At 46.5% G+C, this 21,647-nt stretch overlaps 1 protein-coding gene and 1 long non-coding RNA gene across 2 annotated transcripts; both read right to left on the bottom strand.

Moving 5' to 3' along the window:
• Positions 1-6,429: 6,429 nt before the first annotated feature.
• On the bottom strand, positions 6,430-7,124 carry LOC116969945 (E3 ubiquitin-protein ligase TRIM17-like). Its single transcript, XM_033016706.1, has 2 exons — positions 6,717-7,124; positions 6,430-6,627 (listed from the first exon to the last, which is right to left on the bottom strand). The coding sequence occupies exons 1-2, from the start codon at positions 7,122-7,124 to the stop codon at positions 6,430-6,432; spliced, it is 606 nt and encodes a 201-aa protein (XP_032872597.1).
• Positions 7,125-9,662: 2,538 nt separating this feature from the next.
• Positions 9,663-15,171, bottom strand: LOC116969947. The gene is made up of 2 exons (XR_004410967.1): positions 14,992-15,171; positions 9,663-9,819 (listed from the first exon to the last, which is right to left on the bottom strand). It is a non-coding gene; the product is annotated as an uncharacterized LOC116969947 (long non-coding RNA).
• Between the last annotated feature and the right edge of the window lie 6,476 nt (positions 15,172-21,647).

Here is a 21,647-nt window from a genome sequence, read left to right on the forward strand (position 1 = left end):
CTCCCAACACCAATCTGAAGAAGGGTCCCGACCAGAAACGTCACCCATCGATCACCACATATGTTGCCTAATCCGCTGAGTTGCTCCAGCACTTGATTTTTTCCCTGAATTTATTGGGACTGATGGTTCGCATCACAACAGAAAGCATTCCATAGAACTTTAGGAGCTGCTGAAAATTCCCATTTCCCAACTCTGATTCCTGCTGACATGGATTGAGGTTGGGACACGAACGAATAAAGAACCAAGGGAGAATGTGTAAGGAGTGTCCTGCCTTTGATCTGAAGATCAAACTTTCCGGAAAGACTGCACATTTCATGAGTTTTATATGGCTAAGACGTCCAGGAAAATTAAAGAAATGTTATATTATCGATGGCATGTAATTAGATGGTGAGCCTCTAATGTGTGAAGAGCAGTGCTCAAATATGATTTAGTTTAGTTTGGTTTAGTTTAGATGAATTTAGTTTCGATAGATTCTTGCATAGTGTGGGTGTCAGGGGCTATGGGGAGAGGGGGGGAGAATGTGGTTAGGACAGGTAGATCGCTACAAATGAATGTAAGAGTAGACTTGATGGGGAATTTCTGCTCCTATCACTTCTGTACTTACGGACTCATTGAGGTCACGTATAGTGAGGTACGGAAACAAGTTTTTGTTTGTGTGCTATTGAGTGGGTACTGAGTAACGAGGAAGGGTTAATTAGCAGTCTTGATGTGCGTGCCCCCGTGGGCAAGAGTGACCATAATATGGCTGAGTTCTTCATTAGTATGGAGAGTGACATTGTTAATTCAGAAACAATGGTTCTGAACTTAAAGAAAGGTAACTTTGAGGGTATGAGACGTGAATTGGCCAAGATAGACTGGCAATTAGTTCTAAAAGGGTTGACGGTGGATATGCAATGGAAGGCATTTAAAGACTGCATGGATGAACTAAAAAATTGTTCATCCCAGTTTGGCAAAAGAATAAATCAGGGAAGGTAGTGCATCCGTGGATAACAAAGGAAATCAGGGATAGTATCAAAGCAAAAGATGATGCGTACAAATTAGCCAGAAAAGGCAGCATACCTGAGGACTGGGAGAAATTCAGAGACCAGCAGAGGAGGACAAACGGCTTAATTAGGAAAGGGAAAATAGATTATGAAAGAAAACTGACAGGGAACATAAAAACTGACTGCAAAAGTTTTTATAGATATGTGAAGAGAAAAAGATTAGTTAAAACAAATGTAGGTCCCTTGCTGTCAGAAACAGGCGAATTGATCATGGGGAACAAGGATATGGCGGACCAATTGAATAACTACTTTGGTTCCGTCTTCACTAAAGAAGACATAAATAATCTGCCGGAAATAGCAGGGGACCGGGGGTCAAATGAGATGGAGGAACTGAGTGAAATCCAGGTTAGTCGGGAAGTGGTGTTGGGTAAATTGAATGGATTAAAGGCCGATAAATCCCTAGGGTCAGATAGGCTGCATCCCAGAGTACTTAAGGAAGTAGCTCCAGAAGTAGTGGATGCATTAGTGATAATTTTTCAAAACTCTTTAGATTCTGGAGTAGTTCCTGAGGATTGGAGAGTAGCAATCGTAACCCCACTTTTTAAGAAGGGAGGGAGAGAGAAAACGGGGAATTACAGACCAGTTAGTCTAACATCGGTAGTGGGGAAACTGCTAGAGTCAGTTATTAAAGATGGGATAGCAGCACATTTGGAAAGTGGTGAAATCATTGGACAAAGTCAGCATGGATTTACGAAAGGTATATCATGTCTGACGAATCTTATAGAATGTTTCGAGGATGGAACTAGTAGCGTGGATAGGGGAGAACCAGTGGATGTGGTGTATCTGGACTTCCAGAAGGCTTTCGACAAGGTCCCACATAAGAGATTAGTATACAAACTTAAAGCACACGGTATTGGGGGTTCAGTATTGATGTGGATAGAGAACTGGCTGGCAAACAGGAAGCAAAGAGTAGGAGTAAACGGGTCCTTTTCACAATGGCAGGCAGTGACTAGTGGGGTACCGCAAGGCTCACTGCTGGGACCCCAGCTATTTACAATTATATTAATGATCTGGATGAGGGAATTGAAGGCAACATCTCCAAGTTTGCGGATGACACTAAGCTGGGGGGCAGTGTTAGCTGTGAGGAGGATGCTAGGAGACTGCAAGGTGACTTGGATAGGCTGGGTGAGTGGGCAAATGTTTGGCAGATGCAGTATAATGTGGATAAATGTGAGGTTATCCACTTTGCTGGCAAAAGCAGGAAAGCAGACTATTATCTAAATGGTGGCCGATTAGGAAAAGGGGAGATGCAGCGAGACCTGGGTGTCATGGTACACCAGTCATTGAAAGTAGGCATGCAGGTGCAGCAGGCAGTGAAGAAAGCGAATGGTATGTTAGCTTTCATAGCAAAAGGATTTGAGTATAGGAGCAGGGAGGTTCTACTGCAGTTGTACAGGGTCTTGGTGAGACCACACCTGGAGTATTGCGTACAGTTTTGGTCTTCAAATCTGAGGAAGGACATTATTGCCATAGAGGGAGTGCAGAGAAGGTTCACCAGACTGATTCCTGGGATGTCAGGACTTTCATATGAAGAAAGACTGGATAGACTCGGCTTATACTCGCTAGAATTTAGGAGATTGAGAGGGGATCTTATAGAAACTTACAAAATTCTTATGGGGTTGGACAGGCTAGATGCAGGAAGATTGTTCCCGATGTTGGGGAAGTCCAGGACAAGGGGTCACAGCTTAAGGATAAGGGGGAAATCCTTTAAGACCGTGATGAGAAAAACATTTTTCACACAGAGAGTGGTGAATCTCTGGAACTCTCTGCCACAGAGGGTAGTTGAGGCCAGTTCATTGGCTAAATTTAAGAGGGAGTTAGATGTGGCCCTTGTGGCTAAAGGGATCAGAGGGTATGGAGAGAAGGCAGGTACGGGATACTGAGTTGGATGATCAGCCATGATCATATTGAATGGCGATGCAGGCTCGAAGGGCCGAATGGCCTACTCCTGCACCTATTTTCTATGTATCTATTCTATGTATCTATGCTATCCTGCAGAAGGTAAGGTTAGGCATGAATAAAAACAAGCTGTCCACAATGTAGATATAAATGATAAAAGGTACAACATTTAGTGCAAGATTTAACATTGAAATATCAGATAATGATAAGAATGTGTACTGCAGGAAAACTGACAGCAGTGGATGGGCCTAATGTCCATGATGTAGAGAGGGCTGAAATTCTATGTTGATCACAGATACACAAAATGCTCAGTTATTTCAGAACAAGGTCCCAAAGTTTTGTTACTGTACACTTTCCTTTAAACAAACCTGTAATGTAGCGCCTCACCTTCAGAAATTGCACGCTGTCTTTTTGATCCATTCTTTCCTGTAACTGCTACGAGCTCCCGCTGAACATCATTTAATTTCTTTTGAATCTCCGTCAGATTTATCTTCATTTGATTTATAATATTCTTCTTTTCTTCTCGCAGATCTCTGAGTAAGCGATTTTCTTTCTCGGAGAGGATCTGGTGCAGTTTCACAAACCAGGCTTTGAAGTGGGCCTCAAGGTTGCGTGACTCCTCCTGTCAAATGAAAGATGAAGATTAATATTTCACGTTGTGGAATTGTCTTGCCTTAAGATACAGAAGGCGACCATTTCACTCAGCGATTTCATGGGGCGCAGAAATAGGCCTTCGGTCAACCATGTCCAGGCTGGTCTTTGGACATATCAGTCAGTCCATTTTACCTCCATTTACTTTGCACGTTTTGGCCTTGGTAATTGAAGAGCTTGTCAAGGTGATTTCTTATTTGCTGTGAGAGGAATATGATGATCCCATTAATCCCATTCTCCCAATTAAATGCCCTGCTGTCAATGCCCTTCTCGTGCCCATTAGTTCCCACTCATTTGCCCACCACTAACTTTCACCAGGAAAATGTACATTCGCCGATTGACCATCTAACCGGCGTGTTGTTGGTATACGATACGAATCCGACGGGGTCACAGGGAGAATGCGCGAACTGCACAGTGAGGACCCGATATCAGGATAGAGCCAGGTCACCAAAACCAGGAAACAGAAGCACTACTTAGTTTCACAGAATTATACACCACGGAAGCAGGCCATTCGGCCCAGCGTGCCAGTGCCGACCAGCGTGCTGCATCTAAACAGTTCCAACTGGCCCAGAGCTCCCCAAACCTTGCCTAACCATGTATCTATCCGAACGTCTTTCAATTATTGCTCTGGTATGGAAGTTAACTATCTACTCTGGCAGCTCCTTCCATACACCCTGTATACTGCGTGAACAATGCGCCAACTCTTGGACACCTCCTCCTACTTACCCTTGGACCATGACCCCACTGACGAGCACCAGGCCACCATATCTAGCACCAACACCGACTTCATCAATTCCCACGCCCTGCCCGACCAAGCTTCCAACCTCATCGTTCCCCAGCCCCACACGGCCCGTTTTTACCTTCTCCCCAAAATCCACAAACCCGGCTCTCCCGGTAGACCCATTGTCTCTGCCTGTTCGTGCCCCACCGAACTCATCTCTACATACCTTGACTCCATACTATCCCCCTTTGGTCAAATCCCTTCCCACCTATGTTCTAGACACCTCAGAAACTCTCCGCCGCCTCCACGCATTCCACTCTCTAGGCCCTCATCCCCTCATCTTCACCATGGACGTCCAGTCACTCTACACCTCCATCCCCCACAAGGATGGCCTCTAAGCCCTCCGGTTCTTCCTCGACCAGAGGAGCAACCTATACCCAGCCACTGACACTCTCCTCCGCCTAGCAGAGTTGGTCCTCACCCTCAACAACTTTATGTTTGACTCCTCCCATTTCCTCCAAACACAAGGCGTAGCTATGGGCACACGCATGGGCCCCAGCTACGCCTGCCTCTTTGTCGGGTACGTTGAACAATCCTTGTTCAATACGTACCAGGGCCCCATCCCCGACCTCTACCTCCGTTACATTGATGACTGCTTTGGGGCCACCTCCTGTACCCACACACAACTGACTGACTTCATCCACTTCACCACCAACTTACATCCGGCACTCCAATACACCTGGACCATTTCCGACACTTCCCTACCATTCCTTGACTTCACCATCTCCATCGCAGGGGACAGACTTCTGACCGACATACACTACAAACCAACTGACTCACATGGCTATCTGGACTACACGTCTTCCCACCCTGCCCCCTGTAAAGACTCCATCCCCTACTCCCAATTCCTCCGCCTACGCCGCATCTGTTCCCAGGATGAGACATTCCATACCAGGGCATCGGAAATGTCCTCGTTCTTCAGGGAACGGGGATTCCCCTCCGCCACCATAGATGAGGCTCGCACCAGGGTCTCATCCATACCCCGCAACACTGCTCTCTCTCCCCACCCCCGCACTCGCAACAAGGGCAGAGTCCCCCTAGTCCTCACCTTTCTCCCCACCAGCCGGCAAATACAACACATAATCCTCCGCCATTTCCGCCACCTCCAACGTGACCCCACCACTCGTCACATCTTCCCATCTCCCCCTATGTCTGCCTTCCGCAAAGACCGCTCCCTCCGCAACTCCCTTGTCAATTCTTCCCTTCCCTCCCATACCACCCCCTCCCCGGGCACTTTCCGTTGCAACCGCAAGAAATGCAACACCTGTCCCTTCACCTCCCCCCTCGACTCCATTCAAGGACCCAAGCAGTCGTTCCAGGTGCGACAAAGGTTCACCTGTATCTCCTCCAACCTCATCTACTGCATCCGCTGCTCTAGATGTCAGCTGATTTACATCAGTGAGACCAAGCGGAGGTTGGGCAATCGTTTCGCCGAACACCTCCGCTCAGTCCGCAATAACCTACCTGAACTCCCCCTCCCATTCCCAATCCGGCCTCTCTGGCCTGGGTCTCCTCCATTGCCAGAGTGAGCAACACCGGAAATTGGAGGAACAGTACCTCATATTCCGCCTGGGTTGCTTGCGTCCGGTTGGCATGAACATTGAATTCTCCCAATTTTGCTAGCCCTTGCTGTCTCCTCCCCTTCCTTAACCCTCGAGCTGTCTCCTCCCATCCCCCCGCCCTCGGGCTCCTCCTCCTCCCTTTTTCCTTCCTTCTCCCCCCCCCCCCCCCCCCCCCCCCCCCCCACCCCCACCCCCACCCCCCATCAGTCTGAAGAAGGGTTTCGGCCCGAAACGTCGCCTATTTCATTCGTTCCATAGATGCTGCTGCACCCGCTGAGTTTCTCCAGCAATTATGTGTACTGCGTGAACATGTTGCTCTCAGTCTTTCCTCTTCACCTTTAACCTGCCCGGGGTGTCGGCTGGCTTACAAGGGTAATAGATTCTGTGCCTTGGCCATAACTATTTCCCTCATGACCACAATACCGTAACATCTCTGTAATCTCCCTGCACCCCAAGAAGTAAAGTTATTGCCTGCCCAATCTCGCTCTGTAGCTCAGGTTCTCCACTCTGAGCTATGGAGGCCTGGCCTATTGTTATTCGCGTCACAGGTAATGAATGTAAACAAGATCAGGAAATCGAAACTGGAAAGCCTCACCCGAATTCCAGATATCTTTAGTTTCTGTTGCTGCTCCAATTGCTCGATCTCTGATTCCTTTTTCGTGAGAGATTCGAAGGAAGATTTCACCTGATTCTGGGATTTGGGTTTAGATCAGAGAATAAAATGTCAGATAACAAACAAAGAATTAAACGATGAAGTGATCAAAATCGGTTTGCTTTTACCTTATAGATTTCTACAGCTTCTTCTATCAACATGAAGCTGTGAGACTTGTGTTCCCGCCCAGCTGCACAAATCACACAGATCACTTTATTGTCAGTTTCACAAAACAACTTCAGTTCTTCCTGATGTTCCTCGCAGTGAGGTTTACGTTCCTCTTCCCGATGTAGTGTCTGATTTCGAGCTTTATCAGCCAGTCTCGTCAAGGCCCAACTAACCCTGAGAGTGGGCTCTTCAAACTCCGCTCTACATTCCGGGCAGGAGTTTCTCTCCTCCCTGTCCCAGAACCGTGTGATACAGGAGCGGCAGAAGTTGTGCCCACACTCCAGTATTACCGGATCTGTGAAGAATTCCAGGCAGATGGGACAAACTGCCTCCTCGATTAAACTATCGACCAGGTGTTTCGCAGCCATTTTAACACCTTGATGTCTGGTTCTGCGCCTCCTGGTTTAAAATCCTTTCACTGTCGGGGCGCTGCTGAATCCACGCTGTACTGTGACTGTCCAATGGGAACGCTGCAGCCTCGGGCAATGAATGCTATTTGGCTGCAAGTGTTCAACGTGAAGGTGCCCTGGCCATTTCCAACTAATCTGATACGAGGGAGGTTTTGATTAAGAAGAAACTGTAGATTTAAAATAAAAAAAATTATTATTATTTTTTTAATGTTTTATTCTCTTTTTTCTATTTTATTTTTCTCAACTTTCTTCACTCATTCGTCTTTTTTCTTTTTCTTCACACACTATATATTTCACGCCTTTCTATCCTTTACTATCTCATTTCTTTTTCTTATTCTCATCTTTCTTTAATATAACAAAAAAATTAAGAAGCTGTACATAAAATGTATTATGAAAATATTTATTAGGCACTTTGGTGCCATATGATTGCACTTACTTCTAATAAAATAAAATATTTTCTAAAAAAAAGAAGAGACTGCTGGAAAAATCGAAAGTAGACAAAATGCAGGAAAAACTCAGCGGCTGAGGCAGCATCTATGGAGAGAAGAGATAGGCGACGTTTCTGGTCACGACCCTTCTTCAGACAGATGTGGGGGGGGGGGGACGGCGGGCTCGGGGGTGAGAAAAAGAAAGGAAGTAGGAGGAGACTGTGGGAGAACTGGGAAGGGGGAGGGGAAGGAGAGGGAAAGCAAGGGCTATCTAAAATTAGAGAAGTCAATGTTCATACCGCTGGAGGGGTCAGTTAGATATCAAGCAGGCCTAAGTATGAACGAAAGCGGATAGAAGTGCCTGGGTTGGACTTTCCAACACAGAAAGTTAAAAACAGACGACATGCGGATTACAGTATTAGAAGCAACAAAATATCAAATTTAGATATCCAGGCAGCTTGTGGCCTCCCTGGTTCTTTTCTCACGTCGTTCCTGTCACCGCCGCAGAAAGTTGGAATAGTGGAGGGCCCCTCAATGCGAGGTGCAAGAAATAAACCTCTGGTATAGTTAAAATAATAAAGAAGCCTTTGTGGAGGTTAGGTTTTAAGGGCTGAAACCCGGCATCAGAACTCAATGATGCAGGATGCCTGATTCCAGCACCTTTCATATCTCCGTGAATTCAGGACTTCAACAACATCAATAACAGAAAATGTTTTACTGTGCATCAGGACTGATTGGGGCAGGGCAAATTCCGACCAGAGACTCGGAATGCTAACTCAGGCTGACTCTCCGCAGATCCTGATTAACCAACTGCAGACCCATCGCAAGCCCACTTGAATATCGCAGCTTTCTCCACCCACTTGACTATCTCAGCGTTGTCAGGCAAAAAGGTCTGAGTCAGAGATTTTGCAAACGACTTCGTTGGGAGTTGGGAATGCTGATTACAAGTCTGGACGATTATGGACATGGGGGTTGGAATGAAAACATTCCTTGAGTGAGGAGCGGGAATTATTTGCTTACATAGGAGTCAGGAAGAGAAGTTGTGTAGCCCGAGTTTAGGAAGGGAACGGCAAGAGGACTGATCTAGATGAAAGCTCCGGTTAAGGCAAGAAACTATTGCATTACTTCGTCTCGGTACGAATGACAATTAAAACCTCATGGGTCTTTCTCTCTCTCTTGGGCTGAGGGTGGCGATGAAGATTTCACCTGATGGATGGCGCAAAAGAAGGGAAGAAACACAGGCACGTAATCTGGATGGAAAATGTAAAAGGGATTGGATCACTGAAAATAAAACCGCTCACGATATTATATGTTAACAGATGAATGCAATAGATAAATATAATACCCTCTGGTTGAATTTGGACAAATCGCACGACCGGTCAAATTCGCAAGAACAGAATACAAAGATTTTCGTTTCGAATTATGTACCTGGTGCTTCTAATACTGCAATTGAAATAAAGCCCAATCACTTTGGATAGTGTAGCTTGCTTTTAAACTATGTTTGTGAATGTTTCTATCTGAAAATTAATTCCTGCATTTCCGTTGCCATTCCTGGCTGCACTTTAAATCGATTTACGCCAGTAAAGCACTTTGGGGTTTCCTAAAAGAAATGCAAGGACATTGTGTAAATGTAAACGAGAGACAGCGAGAACGCGAGGGGAATAGTCGGGGCTCGAGCAGAGGAAAGTGGGAGCTGGTTGGAAACTGCATCGATACAGACATGATGTACCGGAGAGAGATGTGATGTAGGGGTTTGACGGCGACTGAAACAAGGAATGCTCTGCGTATCCTGCAGAGAGACAGGCAGAGCCTGGGCACCACGGGCTCCCACCTGGAACCGGGAATTCGGGTTGAACCAATTCTTCCAAAGATCCGTTCCGAAGAAAACGAATTCTTGTGTAGAATTCTTCTGCAAACACGCTTTAAGACTTGGAGCTCAGGACCCGCCGCCCGCGGCAGCTGCTGAACCCGCGGGGACGGCGAATGTTTTAATCTTTATATTTTCACAAAAGCATTTCTGTTCCGTTGCCGGACGCGGTTAACGCGTTAAAATGAACGGATCGACAGCTCTGATTTCAGTTGCTGTTTATTTCACTCTCCCCACATTTACATTCCCCCTGGTTTTATTTCCACGCTCACTGGGGTTTTACGACGCAGAATTTAGGGATTAAATGGGAGCCGTTCAGCGCCGGCCTGTTGTCCACCGGGTTTCTGCCCCACAGCCCCTGAGCCCCGCTCCTGACGTCGGTCCCGGGACAATAGACAATAGATAATATGTGAATGAGTAGACCATTCGGCCCTTCGAGCTGGCATCGCTATTCACTGAGATCATGACTGATCATCCACATTCACCTCCCTTCCATTTTACACACCCTTGAACCCGACCCCTTTACACACTCGGAGCGGAACCGGAGCAGATTCTCAGCCACTGGTCTTTCTGCCAAGTCTCGAAGTAAGGATAAAGTTTCTCCGTGAATTTATTCCCAGTGAAGGTGTGGAGATGGGACTTGGTGTCCGCGTCGTAAAATGAAACTGTCCCGGACTCGTAACTGAGATAAACTCCCACCCTCCCTGGGATGGGACGGGCGGGGAGAGGAGAAGGAGGGGAGGTGACTGCATCAAACTCGTCATCCCAGTGCTCGATGCTCCAGACTCCAGTTTCCGGGGTCAGGTCGCCCTCGCCTTTCCTATCGACAGACTCTGCGGCGACCCCCAGACTCCAGCGCCGACTCCCCGCCACCTCCACCTCCCAGTAATGTCTCCCCGATGTGAATCCCTCCGATCCCAGCACACATGGTCTGCCTGTAAACCTCTTCTCGGTGTCAGGGAGACTGCTCCAGGTCCCGGTCCGTTTCACCCTCTTCCGATCCTCAGAAACCTTGAGCCAATGATGCACCGTTTCCACGTCCAGGGTAACAGAGACTGTGGAGAGAAACAGAGAATCAGAGAGTCCCCGGGGGCGGAGGGGGCCACAACAGCATCGGATGGACAACAGACATTTCCCCCAGAGTTTGTCTCCCGATTGGAGTGGAAATTCATGGGCACTGGGGAATCGGGTGAGGCAACGACATGGGATTGGGGCGGGGATTTTAAAAGGGGGTAGACGAGTGTGTACAGTGAGGATGGACGAGAGATTACGTTTTCAAATGAGGTGTATTCAAAAGCCCAGGACCCATCTCCAGAATTTCAGAAGTATTCCGATATCTTGCTGGCAGATGGTGGTGGTAGTGGTGGAGGGGACTTGTGCCCGAAGAAGTGCCTCGACCCGAAACGTCACCCATTCATTCTCTCCAGAAATGCTGCCTGTCCCGCTGAGTTACTCCAGCATTTTGTGGCTTCGTTCGATTTAAACCAGCATCTGCAGTTCTTTCCTATGTGATTTGTTTCAAGTTGGGACACTTCAGATTGCAACTGAGAGGTGGACAGATGCAAAATACTGGTGTAACTCAGCGGGACAGGCAGCATCTCTGGATAGAAGGAATGGGTGATGTTTCGGGTCGAGACCCTTCTTCAAACCGAGGTCTGTGGAGAGGAGATAGCGCGATAAGGAATGTTAAGGTGTAAAAACGAGACAAAGGGGATACAGATTGACGCAAATATAGAATAGATCATTGTTAGCTGGGAGAAGGTAACAACAAAACAAACAAAGTTAAAATGTAATCGGAGACAGTCAAACTGGTTGGAGAACTGTGAAGGGGAGGGATGTAGCGAGAGTGAAAGGAAGTGTTACTTGGGGTTACATAAGTCAATATTCATACCACTGGGGTGTAAGCTGTCGAAATGAAATATGAGGTGCTTTTCCTCCTTTTTGCGTGGGCCCCACTCTGACAATGGAGGAGGCCCAGGAGAGAAATATCAGGTTGTGAATGGGAGGGGTAGTTAAAGTGTTTAGCAACTGGGAGATCGGGCAGGTTAAGGCGGACTGTGCGGACGTGTTGAGCCAAACGATCGCCTGAGCCTGCGCTTGGTCTCGCTGATATACAGGACGTGCACAACTGATACAACGGATACAGTAGATCGGGTTACAAGGAGGTGCAAGTGAACCTCTGCCTCACCTGAAAAGACTGTAGAGGTCTTTGGACGGAGTCGGGGGGGAGGGGGGGGGGGGGGGTATAGGACAGGTACTGGATCTCCTGCGGTTGCAGGGGGAAGTAACTGGAGAGGGGGTAGTTTGGATGGGAATGGACGAGCGAATTGCGGAGGGAACAGTCTGCGGAAAGCGGAAATGGGTGAGTTGGGAAGTTGTGGCTAGTGGTGGGATTCGATCTCCACCCAACGAGAGGATTGTTTTAACAGGTCAATTGTGGATTAGTGCCAGAGATAAAAAGACAAAAGGAGGGAGATATGGATAGATCGGGCAATAATCGTGAAGCCAGAGGTAGGGATATCCGTGGTGGTTGTGGTGAAGGGGAGAAATGGGTACGAGTCCAGGTGAGGTGCAAGGAAAATATGGTGAGGGTTCGGGGGAGGGGGGTGGGGCGGCTCGAGAAGCAGCTGGAGGATGGGGTGGGGAAGGGATAGAGTAGGCGTGTGTGCGTGGGTACGGGGTGGGGGGGGGGGGTGTAGGGGAGGATTATGTTAGTTTAAAAAATCAGCGATTCTATATATTTACCATCACTTTGTAAGCTACTCCGCTTAATGTCATCAGATATTTCTCTTATCATTGTGCTGAACACAAAGGGCCGATAGAACGTTTCAAAGGCCGGGGCAGCATCTGTCACTGACAACGATTCGGTATCAACACACGCACTGCAAATAGTAAACACATGGTTTTAAATTGAGCACGTAATTGTTGTCACATTGCACATCCACACAGAGTTTCAGTGAAGAGCATATCCTACCTGCGCTCCCGACCAGCTTCACCCTGAAATAAATGAAACACAAATCTGAATTCACTGAGATACAAGAAATGCACAATGCCGGCATATATATATATATGGTCTCGACGGTGTACAGGAGGGAGCCGAATGTGACCAATCCACATCCTCGTGTAATGCTGCTGCTCCGCGATATATATGCCGGCATTTTTCATTTCTTGTATCTCAGTGAATTCAGATTTGTGTTTCATTTATTTCAGGGTAGTCGTGTAGCATATATAACACAAAATGCTGGAACACGGCGGAGCAGCAGCATTACACGAGGATGTGGATTGGTCACATTCGGCTCCCTCCTGTACACCGTCGAGACCAAGCGTAGACTAAACGACCCAGATCTGCGGAACATCCTGGTTGCTAAACATTTCAAGTCCACTTCTCATTTCCATATTATCCTTCCAGTCCTGGGCATCCTCCATTGACAGAGTGAGCTCGGGTGGTTAACAACACAGCAGAATGAACATTGAAATCTCCAAATTTAGCTAACACCATCTCTCTCAGCTTTACCCCATCTCTTCCACGTGCCCAGCCTAATGAGCTTCAACTTTTCGCACTATTTCGCTCTTTTGTCCATTCCCGCAGTTTCCTTACTCCCCTTATCCTCCATCTGTCTTAACATATCACTGCTCATTTTTTAACTGACCCCCGTTTCTATGCTTTTCATCTCTGGCCTATGTCCACCCAACTGTCAGGCAAACCTCCCTCGTCCGTATCCTTGTGAGGCATTCTCGATTTTCCAGCTCCCCACCCCTCCCAATAACAATCTGAAGAAGGGTCCCGACGAAACGTCACCCATCCAAATCCCCCACAGATGATGCCAAACCCACTGAGTTGCTCCTGCATTGATTTTTTCCTGAATTCATTGGGACTGATGGTTCACATCACAACAGAAATAATTCCATAGAACTTTAGGTGCTGCTGAAAATTCCCATTTCTCAACTCTGACCCCTGCTGACACGGAAGGACGGTGTTACACGAAGAATAAAGAACCAAGGGAGAATGTGCAAGGTGTGTTAGTAAAAAATGAGTAGGTAGGGTGAATGCACAGTAAGGGAATCAAGAACCAGAGATAGCTATAATGTGGGAGGGAAAGATTCAACAGGAACCCAAGGGGCAGCCTTTTCACACAGAGGGTAGATGATACACGGAACACGTTGCCAGGGGAGGAAATTCAACATGGTGCTACAACAAGGTTTAAAAGGCATTTGAGTATTTAACAGGGGGTGGGAAATGTTTAGAATGAAATGGACCAAACGCGAGAAGCTGAGTGTAGATGGGGCATCTTGGTCGACATGAGCAAGTTGGGCCGAACGACCTGCGCCCGTGCAGTTGGACTCGTTGATAAATGGTCGGGGCCCGGTGCCACCGAGGCCTCGGGTGCAACAGGCGAGCCGTTGCACAAGTTGGGAAGTGAATCCATCCGCCCGCATCTCCGTTCACAGCCCGGGATCAGGATGGACCGAGACTTCTACCCGGTCTCAGAGAGGGGTCGGCCAGAGGACCCGAGGGCCACCATCACGACGACCATTTTTTAGAAATTGGACAAATGCATCTGTGGCGACAACAGAGGGATTCCGCTGCTGTCTATCATAGGGCAAGTAGTTTACGGGTTCCGCTCAACACCCACCTCCCTGTCACTGAAGACCTGTCACTCTTGAAGATGTAGGAAATGCAGTCGCCAATGTATAGATAGGACAACTCAAAAACAATGTTCAAAGGGAAGCGGTAGATTTGCTGCCTCACATCGCCAGTAATTCGGGTTCGATCCTGACTACGGGTGCTGTCTTTACGTAGTTTGTACCACGTGACCTGCCTGGGTTTTCTTCGGTATCTCCGGTTTCCTACCATACTCCAATACGTAAATGGGCTTGATATGAGTGTAAATTGTCCCTAGTGTGTGTAGGGTAGTATTAATGTGCGGTGATCGCTTGTCGGTGCGGACTCCGTGGGCAGAAGGGCCTGTTTCGGCGCTGTATCTCCAATCTAAACTAAAGAAAATCTAAACTGCCATCTCCCAGTTCAATAGATATTTAACTAGTTCAGAGGAAAAGCTGTACAGTGCAAGACAAATTGGGTTTAATTCAATTACAGTACTAGAAGCCAGAAAACATATAATTGATATAAACACGATATTTCAATTAGCTTGTTGTGTATGTCAATGGTTGTGTACATTTTCCAAATCACTGAAGCAACATAACATCTATCTATTACATTGATCTAATCATTGAAAGGAGTTAATAATACCGTAACGGCGTTTGATCACAGAGGTCCAGTATCATTACATTTTTTTTAAATCACAAAAGTAATTATGTTACTTTGTAGGACGCAGGTAACGCCTAAAAATGAACGGATCGACAGACAGACAGCTCTGATTTCAGTTGCTGTTCATTTCACTCTTCCCACATTTACATTCCCCCTGGTTTTATTTCCGCGTTCACTGGGGTTTTACGAAGCGGTATTTGGGGATGAAATGGGAGCCGTTCATTCAGCGCCGACCTGTTGTCCATCGGGTTTCTGCCCCACAGCCCCGCTCCTGACGCCGGTCCCGGGACCCGACCCTTTTACACACCCGGAGCGGAACTGGGGCAGATTCTCAGCCACTGGTTCTCATACCAAGGCCAGAAGAAAGGATAACGTTTTCCCGTGAATTCATTCCCAGAGAAAGTGTGGACATTGGACTTGGTGTCCGCGACCAAAATTGAAACCGTCGCCGACTCGTAACTGAGATAAAACCCCATCCTCCCGGGCGGGGAGACGGGTTTCGGCGGAGATTACTACATGAAACCCGTCACCATTCCGCCTAATCCTCCAGTCTCCAGTCTCCAGGGTCAGGTCGATCCACCTCTTCCTCTCCATGGACTCTGCGACGACTCCCAGACTCCAGTCCCGACTCCCCGCCATCTCCACTTCGGGTAATGTCTCCCTGACGTGAATCCCTCCGATCCCAGCACACACGCCGAGACTATAAACCTTGTCCCGGTGCCAGAGAGATTCCTCCCGGTCCGGGTCAGCCTCACCCTCTTCCGACCCTCAGGCACCTCGAGCAGCGGTTGCGCTGTTTCCACATCCAGGTGAGGCAGAGAATCAGAGTATCCCCGGGGTTCGGGAGTAGACTCGGGCAGCGCGGCCCCGGGACCGGGGGAGAAGCTGCTCGGCCTAGGGATACAGGCGGGCGGCCAACTGAAATCTTGACCGAGGTTCCCCCCACTCACCCACCGCCAACAACAACGGATGGACAACAAACATCTTTCGTGGTGTCTTTGTCCGGGTTGCAGAGTTTGGTGGGTTGGCAGGAATGGGACGGATCAAAGCGTGGGGACAACGAGTTTGGGAGTGAAGCAGGTCGAGAGACAGCCAAAGGGCTTGGATAGATGTGGCGGGGTACATTAGATACATTGCTGGTGGAGTGTCAAAATATTAAGCGAAATGTGGAACTGCCGTAGAGGAAGCGCTGCGACGTTGAATGAATGATTGAATGGATGAATGAATGAATGAATGAATGAATGAATGCATGAATGAATGAATGAATGAATGAATGAATGAATGAATGAATGAATAAGTGAAAGAATGAAAGAATGAATGACTGAATGATGGAATGAATGAATGAATGAATGAATAAGTGAAAGAATGAATGAATGAATGAATGAATGAATAAGTGAAAGAATGAATGAATGAATGAATGAATGAATGAATGAATGAATGAATGAATGAATGAATGAATAAATGAATGAATGAATAAATGAATGAATGGATGAATGAATGAATGAATGAATGAATGAATGAATGAATGATGGAATGAATGAATGAATGAATGAATGAATGAATGAATGAATGAATGAATGAATGAATGAATGAATGAATGAATGAATGAATGAATGAACGAATGAATGAATGAATGAATGAATGAATGAATGAATGAATGAATGAATGAATGAATGAATGAATGAATGAATGAATGAATGAATGAATGAATGAATGAATGGATGAATGAATGAATGAATGAGTTTATTGGCCAAGTATTCACATACAAGGAATTTGCATTGGAGCTCCGCCCGCAAGTAACAACATGACACACAGTGACAGTTAGGAATGACACATAAAACATTAAACATTAATAATAAAACATTATCGGTTAAATTGTGAATTAAATAAAATATCAGAGTAAAAGAGGCTATAGATTTTTGGTTATTGAGTAGAGCTACTACTCGTGGATAAAAGCTGTTTTTATGTCTGGCTGTGGCAGCTTTGACAATCCGGAATCACCTTCCAGAGGGAAGTGATTCAAAGAGTTTGTGGCCAGGATGAGAGGGGTCAGAGATGATCTTGCCCGCTCCCTTCCCGGACCTTGCAGTGTACAGTTCGTCAATGGAGGGAAGGTTGCAGCCAATAACTTTCTCAGCTGGACGGACGATTCGCTGCAGCCTCCAGGTGTCGTGCTTGGTGTCTGAGCCAAACCAGACCATGATGGAGAAGGTGAGGACAGACTCTACGTTGGCCGTATAGAATTGGACCATCATTACCTGTGGCAGGTACACAACAAAGCTGGAGAAACTCAGCGGGTGCAGCAGTATCTATGGAGCGAAGGAAATACGCAACGTTTCGGGCCGAAACCCTTCTTCAGACTGATAGGCGGTGACAGATTGTGTTTCCTCATCTGCCGCTGGAAGTACATCATTTGTTGTGCCTTTTTGACTGTGGAGTCGATGGTTATCTGCCCCAGCAGAGGGGAGACTGGCATTACCATGGTCATACTGAAAGGGGCAGACACGAGGGTACAGATTACCAGCAGCTGCTTTCTTCAATGCCAGAAAATAGGCACAGGAATAGTCTTGGCCCCTCATGGCTGACCCTATATTCAATGTGATCACGACTGATCTAAACTGGTACCAATTCCTCTTCTGTGTGAGTTCCATTTACACCTCAATTCCTCCACCTTTCAACCTTTAATCTGTGTCCCCTTCACATATTATGTAATAATCTAACATTGGGCAAACTAGTTTAGTTTAGTTTAATTTAGTTTATTGTTAAATGTATCGAGGTACAATGAAAAGCTTTTGTTGCGTGCACTCCAGTCAGCGGAAAGACAATACTCGATTACCATTTCAGTGAATAGATACGTAATAAGACCATAACGTTTAGTGCAAGGTTAAAGTCCGATCAATGATAGACCGAGGGTCAATGGGATAGATAGTATTTCAGCACTGCTCTCTGGTTGTGGTAGGATGATAACAGCTGGGAATGGAACAGTCCCTGAATCTGGAGGTGCGCGTTTTCACGTTTTCAACAAGCCAATGAGATATAAAATTCGCCTGAAGGTCAGATTCCGAGGGCGATGGTAGAGGGTTGCTCCTCAGAATGGAGACAAGCGGCAGATGGTTTTCCGCAGGGCTCGGTGCTGGCTCAACTGTTGACCAATTTTTAAATGTAAACGATGTGGATGTGTATGCAGGTGGCTTGCTTACAAGGATTCATAGAAAATAGATGCAGGGTTAGGCCATTCGGTTCTTAGAGACAGCACCACCATTCAATGTGATAATGGCTGATCATCCACAACCAATAGTACAACGTTCCAACCTTCTCCCCATATCCATTGATTCCTCTAGCCCTAAGAGCTCAATCTAACTATTTTTGAATGCATCCAGCGAATCGGCCCCCATTGCCTTCCGAGGCAGAGAATTCTACAAATTCACAACTCTCTGGGTGAAACAGTTTTCCTCATCTCAGTTCTAATGGTTAGTCAGTTTGAGACGAGACTAACATTGGGGGAAAAAACAGTGTTCCTAGTATGTCATATAGTGTTAGTGTACGGATGATCGAGAATGGATCGACTGGGCTAATATTAACTGAAATTTAGAAGGATGAGAGGGTAACATATAAACATATAAACATTTTACCGGACTGGACAGGTTGGATACAGGAAAAATGTTCCCGGTGTTGGGGCAATCCAGAACGAGGGGTCACAGTTTAATAATAAAGCGTAGGTCATATAGAACTGAGATGAGGGAGAACATTTTTACCTGGAGAGTTGTGAATCTGTGGTATTCTCCGCCACAGAAGGCAGTAGAGGCCAATTCACTGGGTGTATTTAAGAGAGAGTTAGATATAGGTCTTAGTGTTAACGGAATCAAGGGATATGGGGAGAAAGCAGGAACGGAGTACTGATTTTGGATGATCCGCCATGATCAAATTAAATGGCCCTCGCTCGAACGGCCGAATAGCCTACTGCTGCACCTATTTCCTATGTTTCTATGTTTCTACGTTTCCATGGAGGCATTTTGGAGAGTGAATCCATTGATCTGGGATGGAGCAATCTTTTCATGAACTGCGCCATGGGCTGATTTAAGGCTAATTTATTGAACTCGGATAAATGTGATGCAAGTTGGTAAGACAGGCCAGGGCAGATTCTACACATTAAAAAGTTACGCCCTGTGTTGTTTTTAACAGACCAGAGACACATTGGAATGCAGACACACAGCTGCTTGAAAATTGCACCAGCGATGGGCAGGGTGGTGACGATGGCGTTTGACACATTTGCTGGGTCTGAGAGGGAATGAAATGCAGGATTTGATACAACTGTATAAGACACTAGTAAGATGCACATCTTCAGATTCAGGGACAGTTTGTTCCCAGCTGTTATCAGGCAACTGAATCATACTTCAACAAACAGAGAGCGGTGATGAACTAATATCTGCATCTTTGGTGACCCTCAGACTGTATTGATCGGACTTTGCTGGCTTTGTTTTGCACTAAACGTTCTTCCCTTATCATGTATCTATACGCTGGAAATGGTTAGATTTTCTGCTAACTGGATAGCATGCAACAAGAGATTTTCACTGTAGCTCAGTACACGTGACAATAAACTAAACTGAACAAGTGAACTAACTGCATTTATAGTACACCTAAGGAAGCTGGCAAAGGTGAAGCCCATTCTCGAGCGGCAGCATTTTGAAACAGTAATCCATGCGTTTATTACATCTAGGCTGGATTACTGTAACGCACTCTATGTTGGAGTTGCACGATCTTCACTGGCTCGTCTCCAGTTGGTTCAAAATGCTGCTGCTCGCCTTTTAACTGGAACTCGAAAGAGGGAGCACATAACGCCAATTCTGGCCTCCCTCCACTGGCTCCCAGTGCACTTTCGAGTTCATTTGAAAATTATTTTATTTGTTTTTAAATCTCTAAGTGGGCTCGTCCCGCCTTACCTCTCTGAACTGCTCCACTCATACGATCCTGCCCGGTGCCTCAGGTCAGCTGATCAGCTGCTCCTGGAGGTACCGAGGTCTAAGCGGAAGCTCAGAGGGGGTAGAGCCTTCTCTGTTGCTGCTCCGGCACTATGGAACACCCTGCCGTTGCACATCAGACAGGCCCCCCCACTGTCCATCTTCAAAACCAGTATTAAAACACATTTATATTCTTTGGCTTTTGACCCTGCATGAGACTTTGCTCCTGTTTTTAGTGCTTTTAATGTTTTTAATTTTATTGTTTTTACTCTTTCGTTTAATGTTTTTATTGTTATGTAATAATTTCTTGTCCATGATCAGTCATGTATAGCACTGTTGCAACTGTGGTTGTTTTTAAAGTGCTCTATATATAAAGTTATTATTATTATATTACCTTCCCCTTCACCTTCATCCAGGGATCACAGCCGTCCTTCCAAATGAGACAGCGGTTCACGGTCATCTCATCTACTGTACCTTGTAGTCATGGTGACACCCGGAGCACGTTCGTGTGAAAGTCTAGAGTCTCCGACTCACTTCCCCTCGGTCCGCCAAGGGCTGCCGGATGCCTTCCACCTTAACTCCTCTTCCCATTCCCACGTTGATCTTTTTGCCCTGCGCCTTCTCCGTTGCCAGAGTGAGGCCATACACAACCTGGAGGAACAGTGCCTCATATTCCCAACAACATCAATAACAGATTTGTTTTTAATGTGCAGCAGGACTGAAAGGGTCAGGGCAAGTTTTGACCAGAGACTCGGAATGCTAACTCATGTCCTCTCTCCGCAGATCCTGCCTGACAAACTACGGACCCATCCCAAGCTCACTTGACTATCTCAGCTTTGTCCACCCACACAACAGAGGTCTGGGCTCAGGCAAAAAGTTCTGTCAGAGATTTTGCAACCCACTTTGTGCGGAGTTGGGAATGCTGATTACAAGTCTGGATGATTACGGACGTGGGGGGTGGAATGGCAACATTCCTTGAAAGAGGAATTAGGATTCTTTACTAACATTGGAATCAGGAAGAGAAGTGTGGCCCGCAGGTTATAGAGGGAAAGTTATGAGGAGTGATATAGATGCAAACTCAGATTAAGGATAAGTAAGAATGTCATTACTCCGCCCCTGTACATATGACAACTAACAACTCATGACTATTTCTCTCTCTTGGGCTGAGGGCGGCGATTAAAGTTTCACCTGATGGATTGGGTGAAAGAAGGGAAGAAACAGAGGCAGATAATCAGAGAGGAAAAATGTAAAAAAGGGTTGGTTCATTGAAATCAAACCCACTTACAATATTGTTGGTCAGTAGATTAATACGACAGATACATTTAATACCTTGTTGTAGTTGGATAATTCGCGCGACCAGTAACATTCATAAGAACCGAATAGAAAGATTGTGTTTATTCGAATTCTGTGCTTGGTGCTTCTAATACTCCAATTGAAATAAACACAAATCGCATTGGTCACTAAATCACAAAAGCTTGCTTTTAAACTCTGTGAATGTTCCTCTCTGCAAATTGACTCCTGCATTTAAATTGCCATTCCTGGCTGCACTTCAAAGAGAATTTCAACCAGTAAAGCACTTGGGGGTCTCCTAAAAGAGACGCGAGGACATTGTGTAAATGTAAGCGGGTTGTTGTTGTACGCACTCGACCTTGGAGGGAATAATCCATTTCCGATGCGCAAACAGGTGTAGTGGATAGACGAAGTAGCCGATGGCATCCGCGGGCTTGGAATTGACGTTGGTCACGCGTTTTGGAACGGAGACAGAGACGGCGAGAAAACGAAGGGAAGAGTCGGTCTCGAGCAGAGGAAAGTGGGAACTGGTTGGAATCTGGCAGTGAGGGAGGTGAAGCGTTAAACAGGTGAACGAGAGCAGGAAACAGCACCGATACAGACATGATGTACCTGAGAGAGAGGCGAGGGAGGGGTCTGGCGGCGACTGAAACAAGGAATGATCGATGT

The sequence above is a fragment of the Amblyraja radiata genome, unplaced genomic scaffold, assembly GCF_010909765.2.
Source record: "Amblyraja radiata isolate CabotCenter1 unplaced genomic scaffold, sAmbRad1.1.pri scaffold_433_ctg1, whole genome shotgun sequence".
NCBI classification, from domain to species: domain Eukaryota; kingdom Metazoa; phylum Chordata; class Chondrichthyes; order Rajiformes; family Rajidae; genus Amblyraja; species Amblyraja radiata.

Excerpts from the sequence above, each read along its gene's own strand:
- LOC116969945 (XM_033016706.1), bottom strand. The coding sequence starts at position 7,124 with ATGGCTGCGAAACACCTGGTCGATAGTTTAATCGAGGAGGCAGTTTGT. Across the intron at positions 6,628-6,716 it reads AAGCTGTAGAAATCTATAAG|AATCAGGTGAAATCTTCCTT; the intron begins GTAAAAGCAAAC and ends CCCAAATCCCAG.